Source organism: Canis aureus, chromosome 15 (assembly GCF_053574225.1).
Source record: "Canis aureus isolate CA01 chromosome 15, VMU_Caureus_v.1.0, whole genome shotgun sequence".
NCBI lineage: Eukaryota > Metazoa > Chordata > Mammalia > Carnivora > Canidae > Canis > Canis aureus.
In genome coordinates this window covers 21,489,612-21,503,499 of record NC_135625.1, presented here as the reverse complement: position 1 = coordinate 21,503,499, position 13,888 = coordinate 21,489,612, and the positions used below count along the sequence as shown (strand labels likewise).

Genomic DNA, 13,888 nt, shown 5'->3' with positions numbered 1-13,888 from the left:
ATCCCTTCCAGAGACTGACTTCTGCAACCCATCTGAGACACACTAGCACAGCAAACTGAGTTGCACTTTTCTGAAGCTGACGGAGATTTTCCCTGTTAAACTATCCTGCTTTTTTAAAGTAATTTGTGCAAGTCATTTGATACGGTACCCATGTGAACATGGGTAAGCCCATCCACATGAACCACACATCCTTAGGGAAGAATCTAATGGCATGAATGAATGATTACATTGCGTAGATGTTGATAGCCTGTAGTTTGGGTGTGAGCTCAGAGACTTTATTTGTATTCTCCCGGCAAAAAGAAACAAACCAAAACAAACAACAACGATAACAACTGGAGGTATCACACTTTCCCAGATGGAAAACCATCGTTTGTTAGAAAACATTGACAATTACACTTTTTGTTGCTGTTGTTATCACGTCTCTATTTATAACTCATTTTCCTAATATTCACTACAGGGAGATAGAGTTATTCTTCTTAAAAGAGTTGATCAAAACTGGTATGAAGGTAAAATTCCAGGAACGAGCAGACAAGGCATCTTCCCCGTTTCCTACGTAGAAGTCATCAAGAAGAATACAACCAAAGGTGCTGAGAATTACCCTGACCCACCAATACCCCACAGCTATTCTAGTGATAGAATCCACAGCTTAAGTTCAAATAAGGTAAGAAGACATTCTAGCATATTAGTATAATATTTGGGAGCTTGGAGGAAGATCATCAATATGTGATGTTAGGCATTAGACCATCCTATCTATTGCAAAGCACAAAATGTATATGTTACGTTTCTAAGTGTGCGTGCCATGTCAAGTCAATATAATTTATTTTTTCTGAGGGGTGCTAGCAAAAGGTTTAATGCCTAATTTTGATAATTTTATTTTCATTTTTTTGATAATTTTATTTTCAAATTAAAATATGGAAGGAGAAAACATTAGTATCATAAAATCCCATTGGATATGTATCTGCATATACACATATATATCTGCTTTGTGAAAATTTTTTCCTGAAGCTTAATTTTTTTTCAAAAGCTCGATTTCATATTTATCTATGCATATTTTACATGGATTATATATAGGTGTATATATATATACACACATACATATACATAGGTGTGTGTATGTGTGTGTGTGTATATATATATATATATATATATATATATATATATGTACTATATTAAAGTCTATGTGAATAGATAGATCCCAAAATGGTTTATTTCATCAATACATGGTAATTAAGTTAACAAAATTCTATAAAAGTCTTGGGGTTTTTTAATATAGAGAAAGAGTAAAAATTTTTAATTAAGGCCCATAAGTCAGTTTGTTTATTAGTTTGCATGAAAATGTCATTAGGTGGTGATTAGGAGTCCTCAAGTTTATTTTATTAGGTTTAGGGTGATTTTGTGCCAGATCATGTCTCACTTGAGCTAGTAGCTAGAAAGATAATTACCTTTCTCAATATGTAGTCTAAAAGGGCCTTTACTTCCTGAGCTGGTTAATTAGAAAAGACTATTCTCCTACTTTCTTTACTCAGAGTGTGAAGTTTTTCTTAATTTTCTATTTAATTATAATATATCATGTTCTTTTCATGGATGGCATTTAGAGATTTCTTTCTGTTTCTCATTAACTTTCAAGTGTAAAACTTTAAATTACCAAGGAATTATTTCACTTCCCAACATTTTAAACATGTTGTTTTGCAAAATATGTTAAATGTTTTGATTGAGATCAAGGCTGGGACTTGAAAAAAATAAACCATTTAGAAAAGCTAACAAAATAACAACAGTATATCAGACATTATCAAAATGTGAAGTCATTTCATGTCCCACTGCAAGATAGCATCCCCAGTGACCCAAACACCCTTTGAAAATGAGTCTAGAAGGATTTTTAACATATGTAAAATGAAGCATTGAGTAAAATGAGTAAAAGAAGCATTTTCTTTTAAAAGGGCATTTTACTTATCCTACTCCTCTTTGAAGACTGGGTTTCAGTTATAGGGTAACTGCTCTCAATCCTTTATCATTGGATAATGGAATAGTTTGGTACTATCTGATTTTGTCTGATTGATTATAAAGGCTTCCAGAAGCTTCTTTAGTATGCTTACTTCACTACCAGAGCTTAGTTTTAGAGATCAATGTTCTTCCTTCAGTAGTTCCTGCTGATAAAAAGATCAGACTCTTCATCCATATATTTGTCTTATTTACCATTCAGTTATCTCAAAAGAACTACCAGCTAAATTTCAAAATGACCGTGCCTTCAAATAAAATTTTATAAGAAAGAATAAGCATGTATCTACAAGCTTTATTTAACACTTAAGAAATTCTTCCATAATGTCCTAATCAATACTGGCAGTGTAATATTTTAGATCACAGCATTTTAATCTTGGTTGTGAATACAATTTAAATGTATTTTCAGTTTCCTAAGTTTTTTCTTAGAACACCAGATTTTGCATTTTATAAATAGAGAAATTTCACTAATAACTAATTAATGTTTTATAGTATGCTGGGAAAAAATATCTTCAAAAGCTCATGTCTATAATTTGAAAGAAAATGCTTAACAGTTTTTCCCATCTGGCAATCTATGCTATGATATCACTGGCTTAATGAAGGAAACTTCTCAGTAGGGTTGAACTGAATCATTTCCAGAAAAAGAACTACAAAATACTTCCAAATCATGACATCCAAAAATACACTAAATGCTATATATCCTATTTTCTAACTGATATTTGCAAATAGAGGAAGGAACTCATTGACTCACAAATCACTCTTTGACACTCTCAAATCACATTTCTCAACATCCTGTCTTTATTTTATGGGAGACTCAAATGTAAGTGGATACTATTTCTGAGATTTCTGCTTTTAGTGTAGTCGAGTCCAACTCCAATGCTTTAGGGAGAAATGGTAATTATATGATTTTTGTATTGTGGGTATGTTTGTGTTATACAGGGAACTCAGATACTTAATTTGACTGTTAGTAGTCTATTGCAAAGCTAAGCACTTTGAACTGTTAACATGCATACTGGTGACCAGGGTGGTGATAGGAGCAGGTAGTAAAAATGATGGTGGTAGTCGTGACAACAGTGGGATTTAAAGCTCTTTCTTCCTTCATCCATATAATATTCCTGGCCATGAGAGAAAGCAAAAATGAAAAAGAAATAATCTTGAATTATTACATATTGCACAGATTTTCAAAATCTATTATGGTGTTACATAACAAAGAGCATAAACTAGAACACTGGTCAGTAAGAATTCCTCTAGCCTATCAAAGGAGACTTAGGTAATTTTTGTCTTCTTAAAAATTGAACATAGACAGGACTTGCTAGGAGTGACTATCACATATAGTATCACTTTATATCAGGTGCTGGGCTGCCATTAGTCCAAAATCTTCCATTAGAATGTTCACATGAGCTTGTGACTCTGCCTCTTTATCCCACCCCATGGTAACAGGACATCTTATCTCCTTTTTAAAAAAAATAGCTAAATAAATTCTATTCATGACCCATTCCTATTATAGGACACAGAAGTCAAAAGTTAAGTGGCCCTAGGACCAAGAGTGCTAAGTGCATGAGTGAAGTCTCATCCTAAACAACCAACTAGAAAGTACATCTCCAAAATCTTCCTTTTAGATTTTGTTTTTTTCAAACCCAAATCATCTACCTGGAGAGAATGAAAGTAAAATGCCACCCCCCAGACTCTCAAGGCCTTCATGTGCATAGTATGTAGCATTTTTTCTATTTGGGCAACAATAGATAAATGTCTTAGAATGTTCCTAGGCAGCACATCTAGAACTACTTTTAAGGAATTTCTATTAAAATTCTGTTCTATTCAATATATCCAAAATAGAGAGATACTATTAAGATACACAGAAGTATATTTTACTTCAGGAGATCAAGTTTCAAAAATTATACTCTATGGGTTTACACAAAAGAATGGGAGTACTAGTAAAAGTTTACTCCCATTAAAGTCAAATGTTCCCTTTCTATGCAAACTTTTACTTTGGATTTTTTAAACTTTGAAGTAGAAATTAACATAAATTTAGTTTTGTTCTGATCATGAGTTTCTGTTCTTGAAATAATTTTTGGAATTTATTCTTTTGGAAATGTGTCAATATATAATGACGTAAAAATATTTTATGCCATAGATTATAATTACCTTGCAAACATAAGTGAGAAAATTATGGAAATGCAAAAGATTTGGCACTGTTATGGGAAGAAAGAGCACTAAACAAATTCAGGGAATGAGAAAAGGTTTCATTATTGTTTTTCATTTTACAGTCACATTATTTCAGAGTCATGTATCCTAAGTCAGTATCTGAAGCCTAGTTTAAAAGACTTAATCTGTTCAATAAAATCACTTCTATTTTCACTATACGACCTTACAATCTCTATGACAGCTTGATCTTGTTTGACATCTGGTATCCCTTCCAAGTACAAGGAGTTTCATTGTTCAGAGAGTCTTCTAGTGAATATGCTAATGATTTTATTTAAATTCCGCAAAATATCTTCAAATCAAGACCACAGCATAAAATATTTTTATATGTATTACCATACCTTGCCTGCATTTCTCTGTCTCTGTGTTTTGCTGTATTATTATTATTATTATTATTATTATTATTATTATTATTATTATTTTCTTGATTTGTTTTTTAACTTCATAATCCCTGCTCATTTCTAAGTTGGCTTTCAGTGAACCAGCCCCCTCTCTCATGCACAAAGCTTCACCTGGCTCAGATAAAACAGCCCGGGGGTGGCTATCCCTGACAGCCAAGTGTCCACCGGCAAATCCTTTGACCCCCACACCACTTCTTTTTCTGGACAACTTCTTGGATGAATTAGAGAAGCTTAGTGCTTTACCCTTACCAGATGACCAAGCCAAACCAGATATCCTAGAGGACATCGTCCTTGAGATTAAGGAGGAGCCCTCGGTGCTCCTCCCATTGCCCCCAGCTGCTGTGCCTGCCAAATCAGCATCCTCTCTGCCTCCTTTCCCCTGCTCTGGGGGGACCCCAGCTACAGTCCTGCCTTCGGAGGCAATAGCATCTCAGGATCCACAAAAGACAGCTCGAAACAAGTTTGCGGATTTGACAAAAATGAGAAAGGGCTTTGGAGACCCTGAAAAGTTACCCCAACTCCCAGGTGATAAGTGTGTGGCCTCTGCACACACTCATATGGGCCCCTGGTCCAAAAGTCTCCCTGTCATTGGAGAGGAAGAGGACATCTGCGAGGGGGTGATGTCAGGCATCCGGAGAGGGCCAGAATCTCAAGACCCAGATGCTCTCTGGCCTGCCTGCGACGGCACAGAAGCAACCCCAAGTCTGCACATTGAGGAGGACGAAGAGGAGAAGAAACCCACAAAATCCCCAGTAGCCACCCCCACAGATCCTAGGACCCCCAAGGAAGACAGCAAGGCAGTGAAAACCCATCATGAGGTATTTTAATCTTGCCTAAGTACTGAAGAACTAACCAGTCTTTCTATATTTAGAGAGTACAGTTAATCACATTAATAAACATTGATTTGGGCATTTGCCCTAGAAGGCTTCCTCTTAAGAAACACAAGCACTCGTAAGTTGGGGGATGGAGGACTAGATGGAAACACACCAAGTTTTAGTAAGACAATGTAGATATATAATTCCATTACCTCTTTATGACTATACGTTCATATTTAAAGTCTGCAATGTGTAGTCTTCCTGATTTTTTGTTATTAATAAGGGTAGCCACATAGTTGAGTTCTTGCTGAGCATCAAACGCTATTCAAAGACCTCTTTGTCTTTACTTTGCATAACTCAGCGAGGTGCGTTATATTATTAGCCCTGCTTTAGAGACGAGGAAGTTGATACACAGAGAGATGAGTCCAATTCCAAATGCAGTTTGCAAAAAAAGGAGAGAGAGAAAGAAAGAGGGAGGAAGCAAAAAAAAGTGCTCCTGTGCCCTTTTAACTTCTGAAGAAATAACTTCTTCAAGTTGGTGGCTACTTAAGACTACTAATGCATTTTCATCTTACAAAGAATCTTATGCAATGATTTTAATTAGTAAAGAGCGGAGATCCCTAAACCTTTAGCCTATAAAGTTTTTTTTTTAAGATTTTACTTATTTATTTGAGAGAAATAGCAACAGAGATAGCTAAGAGAGCACAAGCAGAGAGGAGAGGGAGAAACCGGCTCCCCACTCAGCAGGGAGCCCAATGTGGGGCTCCATCCCAGGACCCTGGGATCATGACCTGAGCCCAAGGCAGACACTTAACTGACTGAGCCACACAGGCACCCCTAAATTTTTCTCTTAAAACAAAAACAAGGGGGAACCTGGGTGGCTCAGTCGGTTAAGCATCTGCTCAGGTCATGATCTCAGGGTCCTGGAATGGAGCCCCACCTCTGGCTCCCTGCTCAGGGGGGAGCCTGCTTCTCCCTCTCCCTCTGTAGCTCCCCCTCCTTGTGCTCCCTTGCTCACTCTCACTCTCTCTCTCTCTCTGTCAAATAAATAAAGTCCTTAAAACTACAACAACAACAAAAACAGAACTTCCTCTCTCAAATATGTCACCTGTAAATTAAAAAGAAAATATGATTACTGGCAAATACTAAAATTATGAAACAAAAAGAATGTTTTATATCATGTTGCTATGGAAGTCACTTTCCCCCGTGGGTCCTCTATTTAAAAATCTTAGAAAAGGAAAATAATTTTCAAAATCCCCTAGTTTTCTATTAAGATCCTGCCAGTAACAAATATAGAGGCATGCAGCCTATACTATGGGGTGTTCTGGGGTTTAAGTAATCAGTGCTCATGAGGCCCCTGGACACCCACAAAACCCCATGGCTTGTCTAGTTCCTCAACCAGGAGAGAAAAGGTCACCTGAATAAAGAACCCAGCCACATGTGCACCTGTATAAAATAAACACACTACTGAATACAAGAGACCATTCATTACAGAAAGCCAACCATGTTTCTGAGTCAGTAATTTATTTAAACAACTCATTTTCCCTTCAACAGCATCAATTGCAAGATGCTAGTAGATATGGGACTTGGTTCCCAGGAGCCTGTTGCAGGCAGCTCCCGGGCCAGGCAGGGTGGGGGAGCTTCACCACGGTTCCCACCGCGCACCCACAGGCACACACCCGCACACACCATCACCCCCACCCCCCTAGCTTTGCAACCAACTCTCCAAATTTGTGATCTACTTTACAAGCAAGTTACAAAGAGTCATCCCGGGGTTTTAGATCGTTTTTCCTTTCATGTGTATATATAATATATACATAATATATATAAATATATTATAAAGTTGTAGAATGTGGGGGCTCTTGTTTCCAGCCACCCACATCAGAAAAATGATCACACCCACTGGGAATTCCAAACCAATTCAAAAAAAAAGTTGGTGTTTTTCAAGCGAAAATTTCTCATAGATGTCACTTGCCAGGGCATTTGGTAACTTTAACAGTATTTGAGGTTGGGGGATACTCTCTAAAGACCAGATGGCCTCTTTCTGGGCACAAGCCGTAATCACATCTTGTCTTTCCTCGATCTTTAAGCCACCTTCACCTTCTCCGGGAGATGGACCGTCTACACCTTTTCCCAGCTCTCTCCTTCCTTCCCTTCCTTTTCATTCTCCCTCGGCCTCTATCTCTGACCTGGCCTGGACCCTTTCTCAGACTCCCCAGCCCTACTCGCCTCCCCTCCTCCCTAAGTACCCTTACCAACAGGAGAGAAATTCACCAAAACTAAAGGTAACTGCATCCTGAGTGTGGTTTATTGCATGTCTTTAAATGAATTTTGTTAACTAGGTATATTTAGATTTGTGCCATCTTACAACTTCTAAAAAGTCATGGAAATATTGCTCGCTAACTTTTTTTTTAACATCATTGGCATGGCCTCTGTCCAAAAACTTAAGAGATACCCTTGCGCAGCAGCTAGACCCAGCTTGAGGAATAAAATGAACTAAAATTTATTTATAAAAATAAAAAGTGATCACTGGATTTTTTTTTTGAGGCCTATCCCATTCAAAGACATGGGTTTTTCTGCCGGTCAGCCTCTGTACCTTCTCAGTGGGGTCACGGCCTCCCGTGTGTCCTGCCCAACAACAGGTTCAGCCCAGCCTGAGGACAGGATGATCCTTAGCACAGTGTTGAACTTTATTCTTATATAAAACTGCAGTAAAATAATGAGGATTGCAGGAATGAAGCTTTCTTTTGTTAACAGGTCACCAAGCACCCAACTCTTGAGTCTTGTAGGCTGGGAGCCGTGCTGGTTTCTAACTCCCCATAAGGAAACCAGGAAAAAAGACCTCCAACAAAATTAGTGGCTGGCCCTGGAAAGAGGTTTAATGGCAACCACAGCACAAAATCAATCCATCACAGAAAAGTTTTGCTTCTGCAATCAGAATGATCCTGAAACCTCTTCCTTGAGACAAAACGTGATAGACTTTAAATAATAACCCATCCTCACATTCAGTCTCTGAAACTTTGTAAAATGGGAGCCCCTGCAGTGGAGTGAAAACACGAAGGTTCTGGTAGAGTTCAGTTTCTGTACTAGGAACCACCAACCCCCAACGCCTGAGAAATGCTGTCTGCACAGTATGCCAAACCCCCATCACTGACTCCCTCCACTGAAATAGTCCGGTAATGTGAATTCATCTAGCCTATGAAAGGAATTTTTGAAAAAATGGAATATTTTAAAGACTAGTTTCTCTTTGCCCTTTGAGGTTTCGTTTTGGCTGGCATGAAATAATTAGGAAACTTTAAAAAACAAGAATAATGATATTTTAGGTAATATCTAAGACTCAGACTTTGCCTTTTCCCCACTCTTTCTGAAGTTTTCTTTTTAAGGCCAAAGCATTTATTTCTTGCCGTTTCCCACTTGTTCTTTAGCCCTTAAGCTTAGTCAATAAATGACAAAGTAACTTTAGAATCAGATTTCTCTAATTTAGAGAGATGAAGATCTCGCCATTGTAGTGTCAAGGACAAAACCAGGATTTACACAGGTTTGTTCTTCTTCAAGAATCAAGCTCATCTCATACACACATTAGGTTTCAGTTGTTTGCAGAATCATGTGCGAGGATGGAGAGTATGCACAATGACAATGTTTTCAAAGAACACTTTCGTAACTACATCAGGTAACTAACTCCAGAAAAAATGAAGCTTTCCTCTATTTTATCTTACTCAAGAGCAAATGATAATTTTTAATTCCCCACTGAGCTTTTTGTAAGACTTATAAGTCTATTTTTCTTTTCTTTTTTTTTTTTTAAGATTTTATTTATTTGAGAGAGAGAGCATGAGCAGGGGGCAGCAGCAAAGGAAGAGAGAGAAGCAGACTCCCAGATAAGCAGGGAGCCTGACTCAGGGCCCGATCCCGGGACCCTGGGATCACAACCTGAGCCAAAGGCAGACATTTAACTGACTGAGCCCCCCAGGTGCCCCATAAATCTGTTTTTCTATTCATAGGAAGAATATAAGTTGACTGAAGTTACCTGTGCTTGTCAATATAAATGCAAATTGAATGAGTGGCAAAGTTTAGGCCATTATCATAGTTTAACCCTACATCTGACACTGATAAACTGTGCTTGCTCAATTCCTCTAAGAAGGCTTCCTATTTCTTCCATTTCAAGAATACTACAAGTTATGCTCATTACAAAGAAAGTAACCCTGCCCTGAAAGCAAAGACAAAATAAACTTTTAAGGTTTTGGTAGGTATAGTATAGTGTGCATGAAATCGTAACAATACTTTTATCAACTCCCATCAACCATTGTCTAACCCAGGCTAATTTAATGCACTTTTATTATTTTAAGGTGTTTTCTGACACAATGTAAGGCTCTCACAAACCATCCAAAATCTTCCGTAGAGGCAAAATTCACCAACACCTTATAGATGACAGAAGGTTGAATGTACGTATAAATTATGAGCGATATATAAATCAGAATCCAATGTTTTCTCTAGTCTTTTGAGCATCTTTTTTTTTTAAATAGTGGTTTTTCATACTAAAAATTATCCAAGTTCTCAACTCTTCTAATAAGCTTAACTTCCATCTAAGAGTCGAGCGTGTGGACTCAAATTGCAATATAAGCTCTTTGTGAAGAGAGAGACTCTTCTTTGGGTTTCTTCCAAGAAACTCAGTTATTCTGGGCCCAAAAGGAAGTCTCCTCTAAAACCATCCCATCAGAAAGTAATCCCTATGAGCCCAGTTTCCAACATGGAATTAAGCACTGATTTTTCCTAATATGCTCAAAGGATCTTTGAGCATATTTATTCACATCATTCCAACAGCTGAATGTTTTTTTCTATGATCCTTAATGTCCCTAGAACACCTATACTAGTTGAGATTGGGGCAGCTTCCATGCCAGAAAACTCAAAATAATTACAGCTTAAACAATGTACAAGTATATTTCTCTTATGCATTGAGGGCTAGTATGTGGCTCCATAGTCACCAGGACACCCAGTAGGTTCCATTTGATTTTAGCACATCATCTTCCTCAATGAGAGGCTTCCACTGTATCATCCAAAGTGGCTGCACCAGCTCCAGCAGTCCCTTCCTACTGCATAGATCCCATCTGTCAGGACTTACCACATGAGCACATCTGGATACAAGGTTGAGAAATAGACTTTATTCAGAATGTCCATGTGCCTCTCATGATTCTACTACAGAGGACAAAGAAGAGAATGGATATTAGAGAACATCAAGCATTCTCTGCCATACCCTTAAAGAAAAACACCTAATGCATTTCAGACCTAGAGACTGCAGATTTGAGGTCAATCATTACTAATTACGATGAAAACACTCCTCAATGAGAGTTAAGAAAACCACACACTTTTATTGAAAAGTCATTTAGTCCTGCTGAAGGCCTTATAAACATATCAAATACTTGCCTAGCCCTTTGGACAAGTAGTAGATCTTGTCCACTCCTGGAAAGAAAATAAAGCATACTCACCCAAGAAAGGTTAGTTGATTCACTGTCATATTAAAAATCTTTCTTTGGGGACGCCTTGGTAGCTCAGTGGATGAGCATCTGCCTTCAGCTCAAGGTGTGGTCCTGGGTCTGGGGATCGAGTCTCACATCAGCCTCCCTGCGGGGAGCTTCCTTCTCCCTCTGCCTATGTCTCTGTCTCTCTCATGAATAAATAAATAAGATCTTTAAAAAAAAAAAAAAGCTTACTTTGAAAGAATGCCAAAACAGTCACAAGGTGGAGTTAGGACCATATTCAGTTTTTAATTATATTTTACCACTTTTCCCAGAAAAGCCATATTTTCTCCTTATGTGTTTTGTTAGAAAATTTGCCCCAAATGATGGAGACTTCTTATGAAACTTGGTGGGTATGCAGTGAAATTTCCCCGTCTTACCTTGCATCTATTCAAAGAAGCACAAAGAAAACAGATCTGAGGCTGTCCTGTCCCCCCCACCCCCCGTTGTTAAACATTCTATTAGAGACACACGAATCCTCGTATGTGCTCTTAGCCATCGACATCACCCTCAAACATCTTCCTTATGCCCCCCTTCTCTCCGTAAATCTTTCTCTGCTCTGCCTGTTGGGCTTGGTGTGAAAGCAGCACTTGAGGCCTGTGGTGTGGACGGTGCCAGCAGCCCCCCAAGACCTGTCTGCAGGCCAGTGAACCTGCCCGGCTCTGTCGCATTCGAGAGTTTGGCATGCTGCGTGTGCATGGAAAAGCAAATCAGGCAAAGCTCCTCCTGAAGGCTGTACGATGAAGACCAGAACTAACTAACGTCTATGGCTTTTGCAGGCTGACCTAAAAAGCGAGGTATTTGTGTTGGGTAAGCCTCCGCGTAGCCCAGTGCTGTGTAGGAGATCCTGCGGCTCGCCGGGCCGAGGCCTCAGCGCTTCCCACAGGGTAGGGTCAGAACGGCCCCCTCGTGCCAGGCACCCTGGCCACCCACCCACCCGCAGTAGGCTGGCCCTCCCTCCCTGTCACTGCTGTGCTTTGCCCCAAAGTGGGCCCAGAGGTACCCCCGAAATGAAGTGACCACCCATCATGAGCTGCCAAGTCAGATCAACTGAAAAATCCAATGCGGTCTGTGGGCAACGTGTTTCTCTTCTGTGTCTGTGTCGAACTTTCCAGAAATCCAGAAAGACATGACCAGATTCTCATAATCCAAATCAGGGTGTAGTATATGTTGTCTTCTCCGTGCATCTCATGCTTCCTGCCACGTTCTCTGTAAATCGCCGCTTTCCAATCATGGTTTTTAGTGCAAAGAATAAAGCTGGTGCTGATCGCATAGCGAACACTTCCAGTAGCGTTTGCTTTGGTGACATTGTTTATGTCGATTGTTCTCTTGAATCCATCATCCTTAGTTGTTGCACAACCTCCTGTTGCTCTGGTGGTGTGGGCTACATTGGCTCCACGACACTTTTTAAACCTAAACGAGGGATTCTGGGGTATTTCAGTACTCTGGACTCCAGGTACTCCCAGGCTTTGGAAAGCTTTGATTGAATTTAAAGGCAAAATTACTTTTCCCAGCAACTCCTTGGTTCTGTAACATCGAAAGCGCTTTCCTATGTCGGGGTTCTAAATGGTACTATCAGTTCTGAGGAAGGCAGCCAAGGCGTTTGGGGATTTCTGTCTCTGCAAAAGGCAATCGTTTCACCATTTCTATTTGATAAACCCCGGTTTGACCTGACCTGGCCTACTGATGACCATGGCTTGCAAATTGTTAAGGGCCCAATTGATTGCAAAGAGGATTTCCTTTTCCACTTTCAAAAAATGTTGCTACCTCTCTGTGTTTATGCCATTTTTTGTGCTCTTGTTGCTTGCATAAGGAGACCTCCCTTTGTTTCTGAGGCAGAGATTTGGGTTGCCATAGAGAAAGCGGAATGTTGATTTCAAGAGATTCTTAGACTCCCTCACAGAAAGGCCTTCCAGAGCCAAAACAAAAGGGAAGATTTTTCCACAATTAATATGGCCCAGCCATAAATTTCCCTTGGGTCAGGGAGACGCCATGTTTTGGGTTACCTCAAGTTTTTTTCTTTGCCAGGTTTTTACATTATGTGCTTATACATTATATGTGTTTGTGTGGAGCATAAATAATCTATATTCTTTAGATTCATGCAAAGTTGTGTATCATAGTTTAAGAAGGAAAAAATAAGCCTATTACATAAACATGGGATTGTTACAGGGAGAATTTCATCAAATTCTGGTTGGCAGATACTACAACTAACATTTTCTGGAAAAATAATTGACTGAAGAACTCTAGAAGTGCTTATAACTCTTTCAAATATTCTTCCTCATTAGTGTTTAAAGTAATAGTCCAGTTTTACTTAAGAATTACTGAATACTAGATGTAGCTAATCCTGCAGAGGTGCCTCTGCAGAAGCACAGATAGATAGATGGGTTCTGGACAGACTGCATCTCCCCATCTGAGATAGGGAAGTATGTATTTTACTAAAACCAGAGGTTCTGGGATATTTCACACCAATTCCCTTAGGAGCAGTGAGTTGGATCTGGCTTTGAATATTAGCGTGGGTTGAAACTTGTCTCATTTGTATCCACTCTTGATAACCTTTAAAAATTGCAACACTCAACCGGACGGGGGGTGGGGGGAGGATTGCTACCTTCCCAATGGAAAAAAGTTAAATATCTAGGATTCCATGAAAACAACATGATGTTTCATTAGGTTTCCTAATTTTTATTGTATTCTTAATACATGTAAGACTCTCTGAATGTCACAAATGTATATCCTGCATTGATCACAAAGATGATAAGAGTTAAAATAGAAATAATCGCAGACCAAAAATACGGGTGGCTAAAAAGTGATCCTTTCTCAAGACTTTAAAATGTAGGAAGGGAAGTACATCGTCAGAAAAACAGATGAATATCTATTCCACCACATTCTGTGGTCTTTAAAATATCCTTTCAACATGAATCCAGGCTGAAGGAAGTTAGTGAGAGCTGTCCAAAGGCATCAACAACTT

The 13,888-nt window shown here is 39.0% G+C and overlaps 1 protein-coding gene and 1 long non-coding RNA gene across 44 annotated transcripts in view; one reads left to right on the top strand and one right to left on the bottom strand.

Moving 5' to 3' along the window:
- SORBS2 (sorbin and SH3 domain containing 2) overlaps positions 1-13,888 on the top strand; it is a 216,621-nt gene that overhangs the window by 190,738 nt on the left and 11,995 nt on the right. For 21 of the 43 annotated variants that reach the window (XM_077848782.1, XM_077848789.1, XM_077848791.1 and 18 more), the window contains one exon: positions 458-661. In XM_077848782.1, coding sequence (XP_077704908.1) covers positions 458-661 — 204 coding nt within the window. Of the gene's footprint in view, positions 1-457; positions 662-4,663; positions 5,417-7,503; positions 7,699-11,702; positions 11,811-13,888 lie in introns of all 43 variants that reach the window. The other 22 variants (XM_077848768.1, XM_077848771.1, XM_077848767.1 and 19 more) reach the window with 2 other exon arrangements.
- Positions 2,677-12,789, bottom strand: LOC144284350 (uncharacterized). Its single transcript, XR_013352698.1, has 4 exons — positions 11,927-12,789; positions 10,894-11,094; positions 10,530-10,603; positions 2,677-3,110 (listed from the first exon to the last, which is right to left on the bottom strand). It is a non-coding gene; the product is annotated as an uncharacterized LOC144284350 (long non-coding RNA).